Source organism: Megascapheus bottae, chromosome 19 (assembly GCF_031878675.1).
Source record: "Megascapheus bottae isolate mThoBot1 chromosome 19, mThoBot2.hap1, whole genome shotgun sequence".
In the NCBI taxonomy this organism is placed as follows: domain Eukaryota; kingdom Metazoa; phylum Chordata; class Mammalia; order Rodentia; family Geomyidae; genus Megascapheus; species Megascapheus bottae.
The window spans coordinates 45817361-45840304 of NC_143527.1; the positions used below are offsets into that span (position 1 = coordinate 45817361).

The following is a 22944-nucleotide window of genomic DNA, read 5'->3' on the forward strand; positions in this document are numbered from 1 at the left end:
AACTGTCTACACAGCATACAAAACATCTTTTGAGGTTGTCTGACCCTCACATATCCCTAGGGAATAAGGGATAAGGGACTAAGGGAAGTTGCAGTATAGTCTGAACTCCTTTTTAAAAGTCATCTATATAGATTGGTTCCATATCTTTGCTATGGTGAATAGTGCTGCAATGAACATTGTTGTGCTAGTGGATTTAGTATGCCCTTGTTTCTGGATGGTTGGGTAAATGCCAAGTAGTGGAATTGCTGGGTCATAGGGGAGTTCTATGTTTAGCCTTTTGAGGCACTGCCACACTGCTTTCCATAGTGGTTGAACGAGTTTACACTCCCACCAACAGTGTAGTAGTGATCCCTTCTGGCCACATCCCCTCCAGCATCTGTTGTTATTCGTTTTCCTGATCCTGGCCATTCTAACTGGAGTGAGGTGGAATCTTAGAGTTGTTTTGATTTGCATTTCTTTTATGACCAGAGATGTTGAGCATTTCTTCATGTGTCTATAGGCCATTTTTGTTTCTTCTTCAGAGAAGACTCTAAGTCTTTGGCCCATTTTTTAATGGGATGGTTGTTACTTTGGAGATTAGTTTTGGAGTGATTCAATTTTTTGAGCTGTTGATAGATTTTAGATATGAGGCCTTTGTCCGTTGTTTGGTTGGTGAAGATCTTCTCCCACTCTGTAGGCTTCCTAATTAATTTACTAGCTATATCCTTTGCCATACTAAAGCTCCACAGTTTAATACAGTCCCACTTATCCAACCTTTCTCTGATTTGTTGTGATTCTTGGTCCTTATTAAGAAATTTCGACCTGTGCCAAGGAGGCCTAGTGTATCTCCTATCCCTTCCTGTAAAGTTTTCAATGTGTCAGCTTTTACCTCCAGGTCTTTGATCCATTTGGAGTTAATTCTAGTGCAGGGTGACAAAGAAGGATCCAACTTTAGTTTTCTGCAGGTACTTAACCAGTTCTGTCAGCACAACTTGTTGAAGAGGCTCTTTCTTCCATTCTATTTTTTTGGCTCCCTTGTCAAAGATTAGGTGGCCATAGGTCTGTGGTTTAATATCTGGGTCCTCAGTTCTATTCCATTGGTCTTCAGGCCTGTTCTTGTGCCAGTACCAAGCTGTTTTGAGAATTATAGCTCTGTAATAGAGTCTAAAGTTTGGAATTGAAATTCTTCTAGTGCTGTTCTTTCTGCTAAGAAGTGTTTTTGCTGTAGGGGGGTCTTTTATTATTCCATATGAAATTTTGAATTGCCTCTTCTATTTCTTTAAAGAATGCCATTGGGATATTGATGGGTATTGCGTTGAATTTGTAGATAGCCCTTGGCAAGATTGTCATTTTCACAATGTTGATTCTTACAATCGAGGAGCATGGGAGGTTTTTCCATTTCCTTAGTTCTGCTTTAATTTCCTTTTTTAGGGTTTTAAAGCTTTCATCAAAAAGGTCCTTTACGTTCTTAGTTAAGCTAATTCCTAGGTACTTTATTTTCTTTGAGGCTATTGTGAAAGGAGTTGCTTTCCTGATTATTGCCTAGATGTCCCTCAGTTGATGAGTGGATCAACAAGTTGTGGTATTTGTACACAATGGAATTCTATACTGCTGTCAGAAAGAACGACATCGCCCCATTTGTTAGGAAATGGAAAGACTTAGAAAAAAATCATATTAAGTGAAGTAAGCCAGACTCAAAGGAACTTGGGCTCAGTGGTTTTCCTCATTCGTCATAATCAGTAGAAACCTTGGGCTCTACTAGCAGAGATTTGCAATAGAGCCAAACCTTAATACGTAAGGCCATATAGTATGAAGCTAATTGAAAGGACCTCCAGAATATTGAAACAAAAGCCATATAACGAATGATTGTTGTCCTTAATGTACTATGTTGTCTCTCATCTCCTTTGCTGTCCCTTGGGTATCTCATATTGTTATAGTATCTCACTTTGTTATCTGATATATTGAATTTATTTGTATTTGGTTATTTGAAATTTGATAGGGAAGGGGGGAAACCAAGATGGGTTGGAGGTGTGGGGGGGGAGGGAAATGGGTACCAAGACATGTGAAAGGGTATCAATGTATGTGAATTAATGCACCTTCTATCTGGCAAATATCATGTGTAACCCTTTTACTAATTACAATAAAAAATGCAAAAAAAAATAAATAAATAAAAAATAAAAATAACAGAAAAAAAAAAGACTGGATGTTCGCCTACATTGCACAGAGGGAGTAGTACCTGATACACTTGAGCAAGAGCTGTGCAGCTATTACCATTACTGACTCACTGCCATCTGGTTGGCCTTTTGTAGGTGCAAGATTTATGCCCTAATTATAAGATACCTGGCTGAGCAGATTTTACTCCAGATATCCACAATGAAAAATATCACCATTGAACAGCTATTCTTTAATAATAATGTTTTTTAAATGGCTACTTATAATTTTTCATATTTAAATGAGTCAGTTAAAGTTTCCGTCCTGGCAGTGATTGAATGGAAAACAGGAATGATTGAAATATGGAACCATTGTTTCTTGCTCCTTGTGTTCCAGGATTCGGAAGGAGTTGAAATTATGTTAGGAGTCTGCGCCAGTGGCCTGTTGATATATCGAGACCGGCTGAGAATAAACAGATTTGCCTGGCCCAAGGTCCTGAAAATTTCATACAAACGGAACAACTTTTACATTAAAATCCGGCCAGGAGAGGTAAGCACACCCACCTTTGAATGTTCATTGGGGGGGGGGGCAAAAAGGTCCCCAACAGAAAACAAAAATATAAATTATCTGCTCCCAGGTTCCAAGCCATGTGGGATATATAGTGAATTTTGCCTAAATGCCTGAGGAGATTCGTTGTATGTTGAGCCAATAACCAGTAATAAACAAGGTGTTCTCTTCTTTATCATGTTGTTCTAGTTTTTTTCCAGCTGCATACATTCATTGGAAGATTTTTCTATGCTATATCTCAACGTAGAAGGAAAGTTCAAAAGAATTTTTGTGTATTGCAAACTGTGAGAAATAGCTTTCTTCCTCTATGTCTCCTTATAACTACATTCTCTCATCTTTGCTGCAAATCTGACCTCACTCTGAAGTCAGTAACTCCAAAGATTAGAATAAAAGCTGCCAAGTGTGAATTATGAAAGTATCTGATGACATAACAAGGTTGTACCAAAGTATTTTATTAAAACAACAACAACAGAAAAGACAAATTGTTGGGTGCTGGCTGCTCATTCCTGTAATCCTAGCTACTCAGGAGGCTGAGATCTGTGACTTGAAGCCAGCCCAAGAAGGAAAGTCTGTGAGACTCTTATCTACAGTTAACTACCAAAAAAATGGAGTTGTGGCTCAAATGGTAGCCTGAAATTCAAAAGCTCAGGGACAGAGTCAAAGCCCTGAGTTCTAGCACTAGGGCTGGCATAAAAAACAAACAAACCCACAAAAGCTAATTTTTAAAAAAATTGCTATTCAATTCTTATATCTCAGACCACAGCTTCTATGATTACATGAGAGAAAAGAGAATTCTATTTATGCTTAGGTTATATATATATATATATATATATGTATAAAAGCAATGCAACCAATTATTTACAATGGCAAGGTAGCAAAGCAAGAACATTTTCAGTGGGCAGTCTTTGCAGGGTGATAATCTGAAAGCAGTCATCCACAGAGTAAACTTTATTTATACTTGTTCTAGGACTTGAACTCCAGGCCTTGTATTCTCAGTTGACTTTTTTCTGGATAATTGGGTATAAGAGTCTCACTTTTGCTGTATGGGGTAGCTTTGATCTGAGGCCTCAGATCCCTATCTCCTGAATAGGTAGTATTATAGGCATGAGCCACCTGCACCTGTATCACTGTGTACATTAAAGGTTTTTAGATACAGAATAAAAAGAAGCAAGATATTCAGGAAGAGGCCCTAAAGTTTCTAGGGCGTACCAACTATCTAAGGGAGAAGGCAGCATAAGATAAATGTAGGAAGAATTTTTTTAAGTAAAGCAAGCATGTAAGCATGAATGTAAAAATGATCATGTATGTAATTACTCATTCTCAAGGAAAAATAAACTAAAACAAATAAATTTTTTAATATTTTTAAATCCAGTCTAATAAATAAAATAATAAATATAACTGTCAGGTGGCTGGCAAGTTTCAGGAGAAAGCAGTTACACTCTGGAGCCTTGGAGAGAGGACCCAAGAGATTCAAACCAAGAAAAGCCCACTGAACTTGACAATCAGGTCCCCCTGTGGCCTGTATGACATGGAAGATCCAGGGAGGTGCTGGGAGTAGCTGCCAGGCTGCATTAAAGCAAGTAGGCAGGCAGTAGCTTCTCTTTCATGAGGAGCAAGGTGGAGTTTCAGTCGTGGAAGAATCACACTCAAAGCTGGACCTCCTTCCTTTTAATGATCAGATTTGTAAGTGGAGAATTATGGATGGCACACAAGTCCTAAAGAAGTTGGAGCAATCAGATATAAAGCAAAGCAATATAAACAGTCAGGAAGCCAAGGGACCTCTCATCCTTGTGCTGAGGTGGGAAGCAGTGAGAAGGCTTTCCCTCTAGCTGAGCTGACCTCATAGACCTAAAGCATAGAATGGTGATTACCAGTGGCGGGGAAGGGGAAGCAAGACAGAGAAGATGACTGATGTATAATGGGGCATGCTCGGATGAGTGGAATAATCTTCAGTGTTCTGTGGCTCAATGGGGTAATTATGGTTGACAGCAATTAGTCATATATTTCAAAACACCTCGTAGAGAGGATTCGGAGTGTTCCCAACAGAAATAAATGATAAAAATTTGACATGTGGAATATGTTGGTTACTTTGATCTGATTATTGCACATTGTATATATGTGTTGAAAGATCACTCTGAACCTCAGAAAATACATGTCATTCTTATATGTGACTAAAATATCTGAAACACTTTTTTTTTTTTGTGCCAGTCCTGGGCTTGAGCTCAGGGCCTGAGCACTGTCCTTGGACTTTCTCAAGGCTAGAGCTCTACCACTTGAGCCTCAGCACCACTTCCGGCTTTTTTCTATGTATGTGGTACCGAGGAATCGAACCCAGGTCTTCCTGCATGCTAGGCAAGCACTTTAACCACTAGGCCAAACTCCCGGCCCCCTGAAACACTTTTTAAAAGAGAGATTCTAGTAACCCTAGTTATTCAGGAGGCTGTGATCTGAGAGTCACAGCTAGCTAGAAGTCAGCCTGGTCAGAAAAATCTGAGACTCTTGTCTCCAATGAACCACCAAAAAGTTGAAAGTGGAGCTGTGGCTCAAGCAGTGAAGTGCCAGAGTAAAGCCCCAGTCCAGACACAAAAGGAAAGGAGGGAGGGAAAGAGCAAGGGGAGAGAAGGAGTAAAAGAAGGGAGGGGGAGGGAGGAAAAGAAGAGAAAAATTCTGCCTAGTATCTTGTTAGCAAATAATGGGTTTACTCTTTTTGCCTTAGCATAGTGGTATGATACATATTAGTTGACCACTGAATAAATATGAGTGATGGTTTAACCAAGGAGCCACAATTGATTCAACTTGACTGGGACATTTAGAGAGTAGCAGCTTTGATAACCACCATTGCACACGAATGTCCAGAGTGAATAAGGAATTGAGAAAAGCAATTACTTCAGTGGAAGCAAGTTATGATGTATTTCCCAATTCCCCCAGCCATCTTCACCAAACAAGAAATAGAGGTCAAACATGCGTCACATGCGATGCTTCTGACCCCTCACTTTAGAGCTTTGCCACATAAGTTACGTTTGCTGTTGATTATATCAGAAATGAGCTTGGTTTGTATTCTTGGTAATAAACTGTATGTTTAAGGTGATTGCCTCTGGTGGCCCAATGTGTGCCACCTTGAGCAACTGAAAACTTCCTATGTATCTGCAATCATAAATAATAATAAAATAATAATTTTTGCAGGAAATCAGATCTGGTTTTTTATCTTGAAATCTCAAAAAAAAACTGACATAGTAGCATCTGACAATAGGCACGTTGGAAGATACTCTTTTTAAAAAGTCTTTTCCCAATCTCTCGTCTTATGTATAATATTAGGGGGATGTTAGCAATTAGCATAGAACCCATCACAGAGAGCACACAAATGAAATCAGTAAACAGCAAGTTATCAAATACCAAGGAAATGTGCAGAGTCCCTTGGCAGATACCAGGAGAAAATGTCATTTCCAAGTATGCTACAGGCTATATTTATAAATGCTTTGTTCATTTCTGTGCATTCTAGCTGATGTTATTATGTGTTGAGAAGCCATGAAAATAGGACTTTGAAGGTGAGGTCAGGATGAGTTGATCTCTGGAGGAGATTCAGATTCCTTCCTTTCTTCTGACTAGTTTTTATACATTCGTAATTGTGTAGAAACATCTATACATGTATAACAAGATTGTCTATGTCTGCAATGTTTTCAGGTGTTAGAAAGGATAAGGTATTTTTTTATGGTTGTATTAATGAATTCTGCACACAACAATTAGAGAGCAAAACTTTGTGGGTGGCATTATGAGCCAGAAAACTGCAGGGCTTCTGTTCTTTTAAGTCCAGATTTGACTTTATTCTTCAATATGTTTTTTGTTATTATTTTAGTTTGAACAGTTTGAAAGTACCATTGGGTTTAAGCTGCCAAATCATCGAGCTGCCAAGCGTTTGTGGAAAGTGTGTGTTGAACATCATACATTTTTCAGGTCGGTAGAGATCATTTGGGATTTTTATTCTGACAAATTATTGAAATGGTTGGAATCACTTGTTCTGAAAAGGATCATTAAGAAACACATGGAAACATACCCTCTCCCATCCCTTAGTTTCATTGTCACAAATTTTTTTCGGTCAGTTGTGGGGCTTGAACCGCAGGGCCTGGGCTCTGTCCCTCAGCTCTTGTGCTCAAGGCTAGTGCTCCAGTACTTTGAGCCACAGTGCCACTTCTGGGCTTTGGTGGTTAATTGGAGATAAGAGTCTCATGGATTTTCCAGCCTGGGCTGGCTTGGAACCACAGTCCTTGGCTCTCAGATTCTGCAGTAGCTGGGATTTACAGGGGTAAGCCTTATACCAGCTCCCAGCACACAGTTCTGATTAGCTATGAAGGATCGTCTTTAATTTGTCTTAGCCTCTCTCATCCCTTTCTCTACTATTGTTATTTATTGTTTATAGAGTAGCTTCTTCAAATATCTAGTCCATTTCTTACTGAGTTTGGGTTTTGTTTGTTTGGTTTTTGGTTTTGTTTTTTTTGGTGGTTTGGTTGTGCTAAGGACTTATGCCAGGGCCTTGATCGTGCTAGACAAAGCACTCCACTACTATGCTGAGTCCTCAGCCCATTATTCTGATTATTTCTTTTTTTCTTTTTTCCCCCTCACTATGCTGGCATTACCATGTCGTAAACTCAGGGCTCTCATTCAGCTCTCTTGCAACTGGCTTGGAACTCTACCAATTGTACCATGTCTCCAGTCTGGATTTTTGCTAGTTAATGGACAAGATTCCCATGGATTTTTCTACCCTGGACTGTCTTCAAACTGAGCTCCTCCTGGTCTCAGCCTCTTAAGTAGCTAAGGAATGCAAGCATGTACCACTGACACCAGGTTTATTTAAATTATTTCTTAATACTCTGAACTCCTTTACTCATAAATCATCTAGAACCAACACACTGAAGCCAAAAAATATTAGCTGAGCACTGGTCGCTCACACTTATAATCCTAGCTACTCAGAAGGCTGAAGCCTGAACAATTTCAATTTGAAGTCAGCCATCACTAGCAGAAATTTTTTTTTTAAGTTGGAGAGATTCCACCTCCAATCAGCCAGCAAAATGCCAGTCTGGAAGCATGGTTCAGGTAGTAGAGAACCAGGTACAAGTGAACAGACTTAGTAAGTACAAAGCCCTGAGTTCAAGCCCAAATACTGGAAAATACAACAACAAATTATCTCTCTTCTTCCTCACTAATTTAGATCGATTTGGTAATCCATTCACTTATATGGATTATTAACATTCTTCTTGTCCCCTAAACCCTGTTTTGCTTATCTCAACGGCATCTCTAATTAGCAAATACTGTGTAAATTGATGGGGTTTTTTCATTCTGAAATAGTTGTGTGTTCCACCTTTAGCATACAAAGCACAGTAAATAATAATAATAATTAATAATAATAATAGCAGTTAAAAAACTTGAATTAATCTTCCTGGTCATTTTTCTTTAATATCTTCAGACTATTGTTGCCAGAAGCACCTCCAAAGAAATTCCTCACCTTGGGTTCCAAGTTCCGTTACAGTGGCAGAACACAAGCCCAGACCAGAAGAGCCAGTGCGTTGATCGACCGCCCAGCACCTTACTTCGAACGCTCGTCCAGCAAACGGTATACCATGTCTCGCAGCTTGGACGGAGGTAGGTATCACTCACTGCCTCTTTTTTTTCATATATTTTTTATTGTAATTAATACAAGGGTTACATTCTATTTGCCAGATAGAAGGTGCATTAATTCACATACATTGATACCCTTTCTCATGTCTTGGTCCCCACTTCCCTCCCCCCTTCCCCACTCCTCATCTTGTTTTCCCCCCTTCCCTATCCAATTTCAAATAACCAAATATAAATATATCCGATATATCAGATAACAAAGTGAGATACTGTAACAATATGAGATAACCAAGAAACAGCAAAAAAGATGAGAGATAACATAGTACATTAAGGACAACAATCATTCATTATATGGCTTTTGTTTCTATTTCTATATCCTAGAGGTCCTTTCATTTAGCGTCATATTATATGGCCTTATGTATCTAGGTTTTGCTCTATTGCAAATCTCTGCTATGAGAGCCCAAGGTTTCTACTGATTATGACAAATGAGGGAAACCATTGAGCCTATGTTTCGTTTGAGTCTGGTTTACTTCACTTAATATGATTTTTTCTAAGTCTTTTCATTTCCTAACAAATGGGGCGATGTCATTCTTTCTGACAGCAGCATAGAATTCCATTGTATATCAACAGCTCAAAAAATTGAATCACTCCAAATCTCCAAACTAACAACCATCCCATTAAAAGATGGACCAAAGACTTAAAGAGAGTCTTCTCTGAAGAAGAAACAAAAATGGCCTATAGACACATGAAGAAATGCTCTACATCTCTGGTCATAAAAGACATGCAAATCAAAACTACTCTGAGATTCCACCTCACTCCAGTTAGAATGGCCAGGATCAAGAGAACTAATAACAACAGATGCTGGAGGGGATGTGGCCAGGAGGGATCTCTACTACACTTTTGGTGGGACTGCAAACTCGTTCAACCACTATGGAAAGCACTATGGCAGTTCCTCAAAAGACAAACATAGAGCTTCCCTTATGACCCAGCAATTCCCCTACTAGGCATTTACCCAGTTGTCCAGAAACAAGGACATATTAAATCCACTAGCACAACATTGTTCATTGCAGCACTATTTACCATAGCAAAGATATGGAACCAACCCAGATGTCCCTCAGTTGATGAGTGGATCAACAAGATGTGGTATTTATACACTCACTGCCTCTTAATCACTTGATTCTCCTAAAACATACATCTTCTTGGATATTGTAAATGAAAAGCAGTGTGGGTCTGGGCTGGATATCAACTTTTCAAGGTCTTTACTTCCCCAAAATGACCTTTTATGGTAAAGTGACATAATATTATATCAATTAGGTTCTAAGGGAACGAACAGCATAGCTTTTATAAATCAGATCACAGAATTTATAGGAAGATATTCTAATTTTAAACACTAAAGTTGTCTACTCACAAGTAATTGGTTCTCTAGCCAGCTGCTATTAAATGATTCGTAGGTTTGTTTCTGGTTATTAGTTTCAGAAATGAAAGTATCAGTTAAATTTCAGCAAAGGGTTGCTGAAAATGATTCTCTGTGTATACCAAGCGAAGTCTACTATTAAGTGTCTTCTCAGCTTTCTGGATATGAAACTTATAGCCAAGCCTTATGAATAATATATTTACTATGATTGTTTTGAGTTGAATTAAGGAATGTCATTATAAACAATGAAGCTTGCCTTTCTGTGCTGTCCCACTCACTCCTCTACAGCAAAAACCTCCACTCACTATTGTGTAGCATCTAAATCAGTATTTAAGGAACTTTTGTAGAATCACATATTGTGCAGTGATGTGCATCCAGGGGAACATGTTTGTTGTGAATGTTGTTTTCCTCGTGACCTTTTGTGTAATAATGACATATGAAAAGACAGAAGACAATTATGAAATCAATGTACTAATACCATGCTGTCTCTTCCTCCTTGCCCAAAAGTGATGTTAGTATGTCTTGTCTCACTTTGCAGTCGTGCCAATTCTAGTATGTTTTCTGCTTATGCTGAGCTGGGTGCTATTGTTGCATGTTGGAACATGTAATGCTTTTATGTAAAATGGCATCTTACACCCAACAGCATAACTGGTCCATTAAGACACCGTATGAAGCAGCATAAAATATCTTAGTGAAAATATTCAAGAGCTTCAGCTCTTAAGACTTCAGAAAGTATTTATTTTCCAATCTTTTATTTGTATCGTATAGTTCTGAAAATAGAAATGCAGATTATAGTTTGTCGGTGATCAGCTACTGTATATTTGAAAAGCAATGTGTATAAGTTTATTTTATGGTATCCAAAGCCTAAATTAGGAGTTCCAAATTTTAAATTTTAATTAAGCAACTCTTTCACTAAGACATTTTGGTTGGGATGCAAGGCTTTCTCCTGTGTTTGCATGTAAACATTTGCATGGATTTCATTTAACAACATTTGTCTGCTTTTTCAAAAATATTAGAGATTGAATGTATTCTCATACCATCATGGCAGGCTGTGAAATGTTGTAGAAATGAAGACATTTCCTTACTAAAGTTAGGAAGAATTATAATCTGAATTTTTTAAATCTCTGCCATGATGCTTAATTTTTATGATGACCCTTGAGTCTTTTATTTTGTAAGAGTGACAGACTTATCAGTGTTAGATAATAATAGTAATAAAATCCAGGTAATGCTCCTCAATAAATGGCACTTCCAAAGAGACACGTTTAAAGGCAGATGTAACAGAGTTTTCTACTGCATATGTTATTGTGAGTCCTTGAGCTTGCCATTGAGTAGCTGGTCTGGGTGCCTTGCCAGGGGCTCTTTCTTCCACCCACCTCTGTTCTCATATATAGGCTTGACAGAGATCCTTAGAATAGTTAACATTATTCTAGACTTCAAGACATGGGCATTTAAATAATTTTAAAGTACTAGTTTAGGTGAAAACAGGAGGCTATTGTAGTCCTTAGGTAACAGTTCCTACAGAGCTGATTGATCTTTTAAAGACAAGCATGATATTTTGTAGTGGTGTTTGACACTGTTGCTATGTCTTCTGATTTAACTATTTCAGATTTTATTTCTCCAATTGTATTTGCTTTTAGCATCAGTGAATGAAAACCATGAAATATACATGAAGGATTCTATGTCTGCTGCAGAGGTTGGTACTGGCCAGTACGTCACAACAAAGGGCATCTCTCAGACCAATTTGATCACCACTGTGACCCCGGAGAAAAAGGCTGAGGAGGAACGTGATGAGGAAGAGGACAGACGGAGAAAAGCTGAGGAAGCCACACCGGTAGCTGCGATCCGACATGAGGGAAAGGTACAGCTCCCAGACTGCCTCTCAGAGCACCTCGGCTTTTAAGCAGTCTAGATAATCCTCAGGATATAAGCCAGGCACATGTTAAGATGGAAGGGTAGCTCATGTTTCAGCACTAGTCATATTTGTTTACATTTTCTAAGTAATATTCCTATTTGAACATTTTCCTTTTAAAAAATGCTTTCTTAACTTCTAGAATTTTTTTTTACTTTAACCCAGAATGTGCTGTATATAAGACTTTCAACAGCTGTCTTATAGTCTCCCTTCAAAATACTTTGGGTGGTATAATCCATGTTTGTTTGGGTTCATATTTCATAACCACTAGGAAAGCTGTTTTCTTTGTTTCTGGCCCCATTCTCCTATTCAAGGGTTGTGTGATTTTTTTTTTTAAGATCCACAGTAATCACCAGTCTTACAGTTACAATCTAGTCAGCAGAGGAATGAGGGACACTACTTATAAAAGGGATCTTAAGGCGTCAGGTTACAATGAAAGACAAAAACATGAATTTAGTAGCAGTTCCTCTGGGTGTTCTATTTTGTGACCTCATCCCTCTCCTAATTAAATTTCCTTTGAAGTATTGTTTTTGAATGTCAGATTTATTTGTGGTGATCCAATACTGCAAAGCAACATTTTCTTTTAGCAAAATAACTTAAAAGTCAACACATTAGAAGATATATAGTAATTGATGAAGAGAGTGGCCTCAGAAATGTACAGAGTACAGAGAGGGATATCAGAGAATAAAGACGCTTGTTATCCCAAAATATGAGAACATTCTGTTTACAAGTGTTCTTTCAAATGTGGACTCATTGTAATGTCAATGAATATAAGATTGAATCACCACATAGGCCCCATAGAAAACCTTGACAGACATCTTAATCAGGTAGATCAACAGATAAACAATTTCCAGAACAAAGGAGATGACTCAGTGGTATAGAACTTGTTTAGCATACAGAAGAGCCTAGAGTAAATACCAGCAATTGCAAAAAAAAAAAAAAAAAAAAGAATCAGTAACATGTTAGAACATCCCAAGTGACTCAATCCATCATTTTCCTAATTTTGCATTTTTAGAACAAGATCTTTTATCTGGCAAACACAAAAAGACACCAGAGTAGAAACGATAGCAAGAATATTCAATGTAAAATGTGCTCTTTCACTCCTCTTGACCCTTAAGTCATGGGGCAGATCTTAACTGAGACAGAAAAAGAAGATAACAGACCTAAAAGCTAAATGTGTGGTTCTTATCCTTGCTTGTTGGAAAATCACCTGCATCAACATGATTTCCATAAATGTGTAAATACGTGGTATACAGAAGTAAATGATTTTTCGTTTGCTCCCAGAGTAGCCAAGTAGTCTCCCCTTTAATTCGATTTTTGAAAGACCACCAGTGGCCTTTGCATTTAGTCCTCAGCTATCCTCATATTATCCCCCTGATGCTATGGAGAAATTAAAAGACAAAGAAAATGACTACCTTCCTAGCCAGTACTTAGTAGAGGGAGGCGTCTTGGAGGCTGGAGCTGAGCTCTAGTGCTTAATAGGTGCAGGCTATCTCACCCCCCTCCACCCCCAGTGCAAAGCTATCTTTTAGAAAGTACTTTAATAAGCAGTGTGGAAGATTCAACCACAATTTTATTCTTTTCCATTTTCAAAAAGTAACTAAGAGGGTACTTACTTTTTCTTTTGGGCCAAATGAAAAGGTATTATTAAGCCAGTCTTCTAAGAATGGTCCCCCAGGTTGATTGGAGAGAAGGCATATTTCTCCAGCTACTGGTTCTTCCAGGTTTAGGATATCATCTCCCTGGATTCACACAGAAGGGTGCTTAAATGTCCACCTTGTTCCTAGTCAAATGGAATTTGTGTCAGTTCTGTTAAGTGCCAAATGTGAGAGTTTGGGAACAGATAAACCTGCCTCATCATCAAAGAGACACCTCGAATGCTTCTAGACCCAAGATACATTTTATTAGTGCTTTTCGTTCCTTCTCTGCATGGGTCAGGCAGCAAGACGATTCCATGCTGTTAGGTTGCTAGGCAAAGCACACACGTAGCACACTTGCATGTGTACACCAACAGCACCAGCAACAGAAAATTATCTCCAGGCTTTCTGTGCCCTAAGCTTGACCTTTCCAGGCTATAAAAGCTCCTCTCTTTTGCCCAGGGCTAGCTTGGGATTTACTTGCTTTTTTTTCTTCCCATTCTTATCCAACAACCCCTCTACCACCGAAAGAGGAAACTGAATTAGGAACTGACCAGGCTCTCCAGAGTAGGATTTGATTTCCTTGTCCCATGAAGTCTGGCACTGACTAGGGAGCACTTTTGTGCAACTGCCTGCTTTATCTTTTATTAAGGGCACAAATCAAAGGGATAAACATGGCCTTTATCTGTTAAGAGCAATCACAAGGCTGGGGAATTGTATCTTTTCTATTATTTAGGGACCACAGATAATAGACACTGAACACACAGAAGCCATGTTCCAAGAAAACACATTCTTTTTGCCATTGAGCTTATTGAGACCACTTACGTGAGTTGAAGTTCCACTTACACTGATAAGAGAGCCAAAACAGAAGAGTTTTCTAAATGAACCTCACTCCTGTGTGGAGAGTCAAGAGTTCCTGAAATGCTAATTGTTGAATACTCACATTACCTACATTGTAACTGCTTATCAGATAGGAGTGGGGCCAGAAACTTCTTGATTTGGAAATCTACCTGTTTGGAAATATCATTGATCATCCAAGAAGACAACCGTTCTTTAAAAAATCAAAATTTTAGTTGGATTTAATTTTAATCCAGCTAAACTAAGTGGCTCATGCTTGTAATCCTAGCTATTCAGAAAGTTTGAAAAAGTCTGTGAGATTCTTATCTCCAATTAACCAGCAGAAAGCTGAAAGTGGAGCTGTGGCAGAGTGCCAAGTCTTGAACAGAAAAGGCTAACTTCAAGTCCCAAGATTGGCACAAACCCACACAAAAAGAAAATTGGGGGGGGGGGGGTGGAGAAAAGAAAAAAATTCAATCTATGACTGGAGACAAGAGGAGGTTATTGAAAGTCTTGATTTTGGTTTAGCAGAGACATGTTCGCTCTCAAACGCCAAGCACTTTCTCAAGATTTTTTTGATCACGGGAAACTTGTAAGATGTGAGGGTTGCCCACCTTCTGCTCTCTTATGTGAAACTCCTACCCCATATGTGATGATCTCCTGGGGTTTCTGTAGCCATCTGTGACAATGTTCGCATGCAGCCTGACTACTTTGAAATTCACAAGCAAACCTAGCACTAAAACTCTTGTTTGACAATTTTATAAGCAAAGTAACTAATTGCAGTTTTCTTTTTGTCCTTTTGCATCTGTTTGCTGCTTTCTCTCTCTCTCTCTCTCTCTCTCTCTCTCTCTCTCTCTCTCTCTCTCTCTCTCTCTCTCTCTCTCTCTCTCTTTCTCTCTCTCTCTCTCTCTCTCTCTCCACATCAGTCACCTAGGCATGGCACTGACTCATGTCCCTTGTCACCCTCATCTGCCCATTTTGACCCTACATCCCCCACAGAGCTCCGTAGGAGATGTAAGGAGAATGAACGCAAACCACCAGGTTCTGAGCTGCTGCCAGCCGAGCATTTGTCTGGAGAGCCTGCCTTGGAGAAGGATAGCCAAGGAAAGGCTTACGTAGGGGATCAAGATGTAGCATTTAGCTACAGACAGCAGACTGGCAAGGGAACCACCCTGTTTTCCTTCTCCTTGCAGCTCCCTGACTCTTTCCCCTCGCTCCTAGATGAGGACGGGTACCTGTCTTTCCCCAACCTGTCTGAAAGCAACTTCCTACCCCAGAGCTTGCAAAATTACCTTCCCATCCGCTCCCCATCCCTCGTGCCCTGTTTCCTCTTCATTTTCTTCTTCCTGCTCTCCGCCTCCTTCTCAGTGCCCTACGCCCTCACTCTCTCCTTCCCTCTGGCTCTTTGCCTCTGCTACCTGGAGCCCAAGGCGGCCTCCTTGAGCGCCTCCCTAGACAATGACCCGATTGACAGTTCAGAGGAAGAGGTGTGTACCTCGGCATAGAACACACTTCCCCTGCGTGTTCCGTGCTTCAGTCCGAAACAGTGTTAGCCGGCTGCTGCCATAGTGGTCTGACTTTCAGAGCCTCATTTATTGTGTGTGCCAATATGTTAAGGTTTTGTGTGTTTGGGAGGGGGAGGGGGTTCAATTGGGGAAGGGGAGGGGGTGTCCCAGGGTTAGGCACAACACCATGTGGACCTAGAAGTCTGGCCAACTCTGAGTCATTCTACTGCCCATTGAGTTCTAAATGGGCTGAAGGAGCCGCCTAGAAGTGGATTTCAAATAAGACATTTGCTGCGTAAAAGACCAGAGCTCACTTAATGGTTCTGCTCAGTTCCTGCCTAATAAACCACAGGTAGGGCAGCTAAGTAGCGAGTGGCCTTCACGTTAAATGAGATCAAGGAGACCGGGGCAATTCTGAAATGCCTCCTCAGCCCTCTTTGATAGTTCTTGTCATTGTTACTCTCTGAGCTGGATCCTGTCTCACTGTGCATGGGGTCAGAAGGAAAGCCTACAGAAGTTTAGGTTATCAGTCATTGGTGAAGCCAGAATAGGACTAGAAAGAACCATATTCAGGACAGCAGTGTCTAAATGTAAATTCAGAGAAGGTTTATTTGTAGTTTCTCTGGGTTATTGAAACAAGTCTCATTGGTGCAGATTTTCAGCCAGCAGCAATTCCAATGTCAGCAGAAAGCAGACATTCCCCACATCTGGACAGGGTGGTAAGAAAGTGGCACTTAGTCAGGTGTAAATGTACGTGGAGAAAGAACCAGAGCTTTCACCTTGTCAGGTTGTCATCCCTCAATGCATGAGATGACATAACCAGAAACTTTGGCTCTCAATAATTGCCCTTTCTCTAAGGCTCTTGTGAATAGTACAACAGCTTGACTTTAAACCAAGTACAGGGAAAAGAATAGAAGCTGCCCTCTGTGGCTCTGCCTGCCATCCTCTCCTGCCTGCCCCTCCCTCCAGGTCTCCTGTAGCCACAAAACAAGAGATTTTGTGGCAGGAGAAAAGACAAGCAATTTATAGCATTACTTTAAAAAAAGTTATTTTTGCCCTTGTGTGTTTGATTTGCAAATAAAAGAAAGAAAGAAGAAAATCAAAAAGTCAACACAACACTAAAGAAAGAAAGTGAATTCAGTTCTGCACACACCTAGAAGTCATAATTTGAGCTGCTAAGGTGTTTCCGGACCTGTATTTAGTGGTATCATGATATATCTGTGTGGCAAAAAAGAAAAAATATGGTCTCAAAGATGCTCTAAAGTCTTGGCTTTTCAATTTCATATTGCATGGGAATTCTTTTTCAAGGTTCACATGTACATACATATAGATAACTTTTTATACCTTGAACGTATCCTAGATGTGTGTGTATCAGCATTTCTCACAGTGGCATTAGTGTAGACGTAGTACATGTTACAGTTAAGAATAGAAGACATCAATAAAGTAGATTTCTAACCTGGAGATACATTTTTTCCATTAACAGAGGAATGAATCTTCTTACTAACATAAGCTGGAAAAAAAAGAAGATTGTTATCTGGTGCTTTTCTAAATTCTCACTAACTGCTTGAAATTCTGTATAGCCTGCCACACAGATCTTGTGCCTAATCCAGGGAATACATCTTGTAACCCGTGCATGAGACTTAATGTGAAATTTGGGCATGTCTGCATTACATCAGCAAAACAAATCACAGCAACTCACAGTTGTAAGCTAGTTACCGAGGGATGGGAGTGACACAACCCAAACTATTCTTGTGCTAGCTGGACACTGATTGCTGACACTGAATTAACACTGACCACTGCACTCTTATCCCTCTTTTCTAGCCTCAGTTAGCCTGTGACAGCTTTCCTGTCAAATGCAATGTCAGCTGTATTTGGCCATCTGTTCCATGTAGATTCTGTACCTCAGGTGTTAAGACCTTCATATTCCAAGGTCCACATGAGCTAAAGAAATCATATTTAGGTCATTGCACTTTTACAAATTGCCATTTGCTTACATGGCCTATTTTATTCTCTGGGCCTCCAGCACTTTGGCAGCTGAACTGGCTGACTTGTTATAGTTCATTTCTGTCACTTACATTTTACAAACTCACTAATGGCAGAAACTCTTTTCACATTTCTCATCTGTTATAGTAAATTAATCAATTCAGCTTTCTTGAGAGAATACCCTCAGTATAGAATATCCTAGCCATCTTAAAAGTATAGAATAGCCAACCATTTTTTTTCAGAATGGGGCATGGTATCAGCATATTTCAATACACAAAAGATTGATTTAGCTAACTATAACATAGGATGATATTGCATATGAATTTCTAACTCATTTGTTGGTAATACAAAGTAAGAAGACTGGCAGAATTGATTTATACACACTTCAGATTGTGTAAAAACAGTTTACATGGTAGTTTTGACATGTCATACATTTTGCAATTTTGTGAAGTTGTACACTATGTAAATAACATTTGTTGTAAATGCTGCTTTATTCAGTTTTTATTACTTCATGTATTGATTATTTATTGGTCAGGCACTATGCTTGTTGAGTAGATGCTAAGTAGGAATGTGAGGGATTGGTTTTCTTTGTTTAGGGGGAACATTTTTGAGATATGGGGGCTCACTATATTTATAGCCCAGGATGGCATTGAACTCAAATTCTCCTGCCTCCATATTCCAAATAGCTGGGACTGCAGGTGAATGCTATACCACTTTTATTTGGAAGTTCACATATGGCAAACATACTGTGATAATAATACATATCTAGGAAAATTAGTAATAATAATTATGTAATATTTTGATACAAATATATTATAGTTATTATGGACAACTTTCAGTACCAGCATAAGACAATATATAAAGTACTTGGTATTCATTATCCAGTATGGTTAGCACATTTATTTTCTTCATTTTCCAAGAAGGAACTGGATTAAAATATAAAATAGTTATACTTATCATAGGCTTGAACAAGAAGTATTTGAGGGTATGTTAGTCTAACATCAGTAGCCCTCACTCTTCAGCTGAACTCTAATGAAAAGATGTTAGAATGATACTGAAATACTTTTTCAATTTTATTCTATTGTCTGGGTGATGTATAGCAGATTTACAGTTACATTCAGAAGGTAATGTACATTACTTCTTGAATATTATTACCCCCTTCCCATGTTTATTAAAATAAATTTTAAAACCACATAAAACAATCCAAGTAGGAGGAAAAACACTTGTGGAGCTTTAGTCCTATGTGATACAGCTAATTAGGTCAAGAAGCACATTCTATTCTTAGATTGAGGGAGGGGGGGCAGTGCTAGGGCTTGAACTCAGGGCCTGGACTCTGTCTCTGAGCCTCTTTTGTGCTCAAGGCTAGTACTCTACCACTTAAACCACAGTGTCTGACTTTTTTGAGTAGTTTATTGGAGATAAGAGTCTCACAAGAATTTTCCAACCGAGATCTTGATCTCAGCCTCTCCTAAGTAGCTAGAATTACAGGCATGAGCCACCAGCTTCTTAGTTTTTCTTGAAAGCCATAAAACGATCTTAGTATATTCTGTACACTTGAACAGTAGCCTGTCTCTTTCTTGCTAGTTGAAACTGATCTATCAGTTTTAGAAGCTGTGCTAATATTACGGCCGAGATTCCACTTGTAAGAAAGGGGTATCAGTGTATGAAAAACTTAGCTACATTTTCTTTACAATCTACTGAAAATAGTTTCCATCTAAGCTTGATAGCAAGGTTACCTCCCTCACACACATATTCTGAACATGCCTCCTCTCCCTTCCAGTGTAGAAATGCATAAAATGGAAGTTGAAGATAGTACCAAGAAATCAGCTTGTTCAGTTACATTGACGGACATATCACTCTTAATTGTAACTTTCTCTTCTTCTCCTTCGGAATGAAAAATTTTGATGAGACAGATCCACAACCATAGAAGGCCCAGCTCTGGTTTTTGTTTACAGAGTGTCATTTCTTAGCTGGCACTGGTGTTTCACACCTGTAATGCCAGCTTTAGAAGGCTGAGTGCTCAGGATCAAAGTTCAAAGCTATCCCAGGTAGGAAAATCCATGAGACTCTTATCACCAGTTAACCAGTGTGGGAAAAAAATCTAGAAGTATATTCTCACCAGTCTTGAATGGAAAAGGTTAAGGGAAAGACCAAGGTTCTGAGTTTAAGCCCTAGAAAACACACACACACACACACACACACACACACACACACACACACACACACATACACACTTTGATGAATGGATTCTTCCAATTATTAATATGTGGAGAGAAAATTCATAAAAATTAGAGCAATTAGTCAATACTCCAGTATCCTATCCATGTTTGTAATCAGCTCAGGAACATTTTCAGTCATAAACCCCTTTTAATCTATTTCAGAATAAAAACCAACTCTTAGATTGCTATTAGACATGTAGGCTCTGTTAATGCTGTGCTTTGTTTTATTTGTTTTAAATAGACGTTTCATTCTCTCTCTTTCTCTCTTATTTTGACTATTATTTGCATCATTTGAATGGTATTTCTATCATGAAATATACCTCCTTATATTGGATGGGGGGTGCAAAAATGATGAATAAGCAGGACTATTTGAAAGCTGAGATACATTTTTCTCCATAAAACATTTGCCTGTGAGTCACTGGCATGTGCTTTTAGTTACCAGTAGGTAATGCAGACAGCCTGATGGTCATTGATAGCTGTAAATTTTTCTGTGATATAAATGAGGGGCTGAAAGTCCAGTGACTGTTACAGTAGCTTTTTACGTCAATTTATGTTTTCCTTTACCTTTCAAATGTGACATATGACTAGAATAAATGATATGTGTAAACCTCAATTTGTATTGCATTAAGCATTTTGAGGAGAGCTTTGTTGGGATGCCAGAGAAAAGGGTGGGAGGAGAATGACAAATTGAATTTCCTGAGATGGAGAGGCAGACAGGTCAGGGCGGCCCTGGCAGTGAGTCAGTCCCTGCAGCTCTTGCAGGCAGTGTGTGCCTCGGGTCTTCCTTGGAGGGGCTCTGCCGATGACCCCTAGCTCTGGCTCTTCCTTTGCTTTGCTTGAACCTGCACTTCTGTGGGAATGTAGTATGGTCACAGACCCCAGAGAGGGCAACTGAACACTTGTGCTTGTGTGGGCCCTGTTTGACCAGATGGGTTTATTTTCTATCCCTGCTTCCTTCTGGATCCTGATTACGTGTGTGATCCACAGACTGACAGTGAGCGGACTGATACCGCAGCGGATGGGGAAACCACAGCCACTGAGGTGAGTGTAATTTTTTTTTAAAAAGAAAGGAAAAAAAAAGGACTCCTGGCTGGAAGTGACCTAAGGAAAATGCCTTTGCAATGAGCTAGCTCGGCCTGCAAGGATTCTGGGTGTTGCCTTTTGGAGTGGAGATAAATTCTAACTTACAGAGTAGGAACAAATTATATCTCTTAGTGCCTTAGACCAGTGGTTCTCAGCTTTTGGTGTGTGTTATCCAGAATCACCTGGAGGGTCTCAGATGTGGATTTCTCCTTCCAAACTGCTGAATATTTTCAGATCTCCCTAGTTCCAGTTGTCAGGTCCAGCTGATGTTGTTCCTCTTAGGGTCAGATTTGGGAGAACCACCTGCCCACACTGACAATACCTTTAAAAAGAAAAGAAAGCATTCTCCTGTCTCTGGTGTGAGGCTATTTGTGTATGTCAGCTAGGATGATGGGTCACTTAGCTTATTGGCTGAAGATAGATATGTTTTGACATCCAAATGGTCAAAATACTGCTGGTTAAAATAATAATTCTTTTTTTTTTGCCAGTCCTGGTACTTGAACTCAGGCCTGAGCACTGTCCTTGGGCTTTCTCAAGGCTAGAGGGCTACTGCTTGAGACACAGTACCACTTCTGGCTTTTTCTATGTATGTAGTACCAAGGAATCAAAAGAAAAAAAGAAATGGGTTGTCATTAAGGAAAATAAATTAGCAAGTGACTATTACTAACTATTGAAAAACTATTATTTACTTTCCATGGGAGACATACTATGCTAATATTTCTCCTTCATTAATCCTTTAAGATGCTATCTGTATGTGCAACGTTGTTTTTAATATTTGCTCTATCAGTTACTAATTAAAATCTCTGTAAAAATAATACTTCTCAATAGCAATGAAAATTAAGATATTTCCCATACTACTAGCAGAATTTAGCTTTTAATATATGCTAAAGTTCATATTGTGGGTTTTTATGACCAGTCATACCTATTGTTTCTAGTTGGTTATTTAGAAAGAACCAAAATGTAAAATGTACCAGTAAAATATATCAACATATCACTTCACTGAAAATGTCTTCACAAAAAGTTAATAATGACATTTTTCCCCCTTTGAAAATGCCAGAATTTAATTCACAGTTTTAGAAATCCGAATTTTTAGAAGTAAAAGCAGTGTAAAACCCTTACCCAGTCTTTTACTCAGTCATGTGTTAATCTACTACACATTAACTTTTTTGTGCCAAATATATTTTTAAAAAATTATACTTGAGCATGAAAAATTTAACAGGATTCTAGACATTCACACAGTGAGACCAGAGGAGGATATTCTTAGGAGAGGACCGCAAGGGCTCAATCAATAGTGACGTGCATATGACTATATAAAAGGATATGTATCTAAATGAACTCCAAGAAAATATTTTCTTTTTAGTTTTTGCAAGTTTTTTTTCAGTTTTTCCCTTTTATCATATTTTTTTATTTCTGCACTTTTTTCCTTATATGTAAGTATAGCTGATTTGGGGGAGGAATGGGGAAGCACAGAAACAATGGGACAAAGAGTAAACTCACTAAATACTATGTTGGAAATGAACTATACAGCTTGTGGGGGAGGGGAATCGGGAGAGAAAACCTGGGAGAAAATGAGGGAAAGGAAGCACTGTTCAAAAAGAAATGTACAGGCCGGGAGTTTGGCCTAGTGGTAGAGTGCTTGCCTAGCATGCACAAAGACCCGGGTTCAGCTCCTCGGTACCACATACTTAGAAAAAGCCGGAAGAGGTGCTAAGGTTCAAGTGGTAGAGCTCTAGCCTTGAGAAAAATCCAAGGACAGTGCTCAGGCCCTGAGCTTAAGCCCAGGACTGGCAAAAGAAAGAAAGAAAGAAAGAAAGAAAGAAAGAAAGAAAGAGAGAGAGAGAGAGAGAGAGAGAGAGAGAGAGAGAGAGAGAGAGAGAGAGAGAAAGAAAGAAAGAAAGAAAAAAAGAAAGAAAGAAAGAAGGAAAGAAAGAAGGAAAGAAAGAAGGAAAGAAAGAAAGAAATGTACTCAGTGATTTATGTACCTGAAACCCCTTTGTACATTACCTGTACAATAAAAAATTTAAATGTACCACAAAACTTTATATCTCAGTTT

The 22944-nt window shown here is 39.0% G+C and overlaps 1 protein-coding gene across 11 annotated transcripts in view; it reads left to right on the forward strand.

The window, feature by feature from the left end:
- Window positions 1-22944, forward strand: part of Epb41l3 (erythrocyte membrane protein band 4.1 like 3) — a 153364-nt gene that overhangs the window by 107311 nt on the left and 23109 nt on the right. For 4 of the 11 annotated variants that reach the window (XM_090353487.1, XM_090353494.1, XM_090353491.1 and 1 more), the window contains exons 9-13: window positions 2527-2679; window positions 6551-6648; window positions 8156-8331; window positions 11410-11576; window positions 20796-20849. In XM_090353487.1, coding sequence (XP_090209613.1) covers window positions 2527-2679; window positions 6551-6648; window positions 8156-8331; window positions 11410-11576; window positions 20796-20849 — 648 coding nt within the window. Of the gene's footprint in view, window positions 1-2526; window positions 2680-6550; window positions 6649-8155; window positions 8332-11355; window positions 11577-15027; window positions 15589-20795; window positions 20850-22944 lie in introns of all 11 variants that reach the window. The other 7 variants (XM_090353485.1, XM_090353486.1, XM_090353489.1 and 4 more) reach the window with 3 other exon arrangements.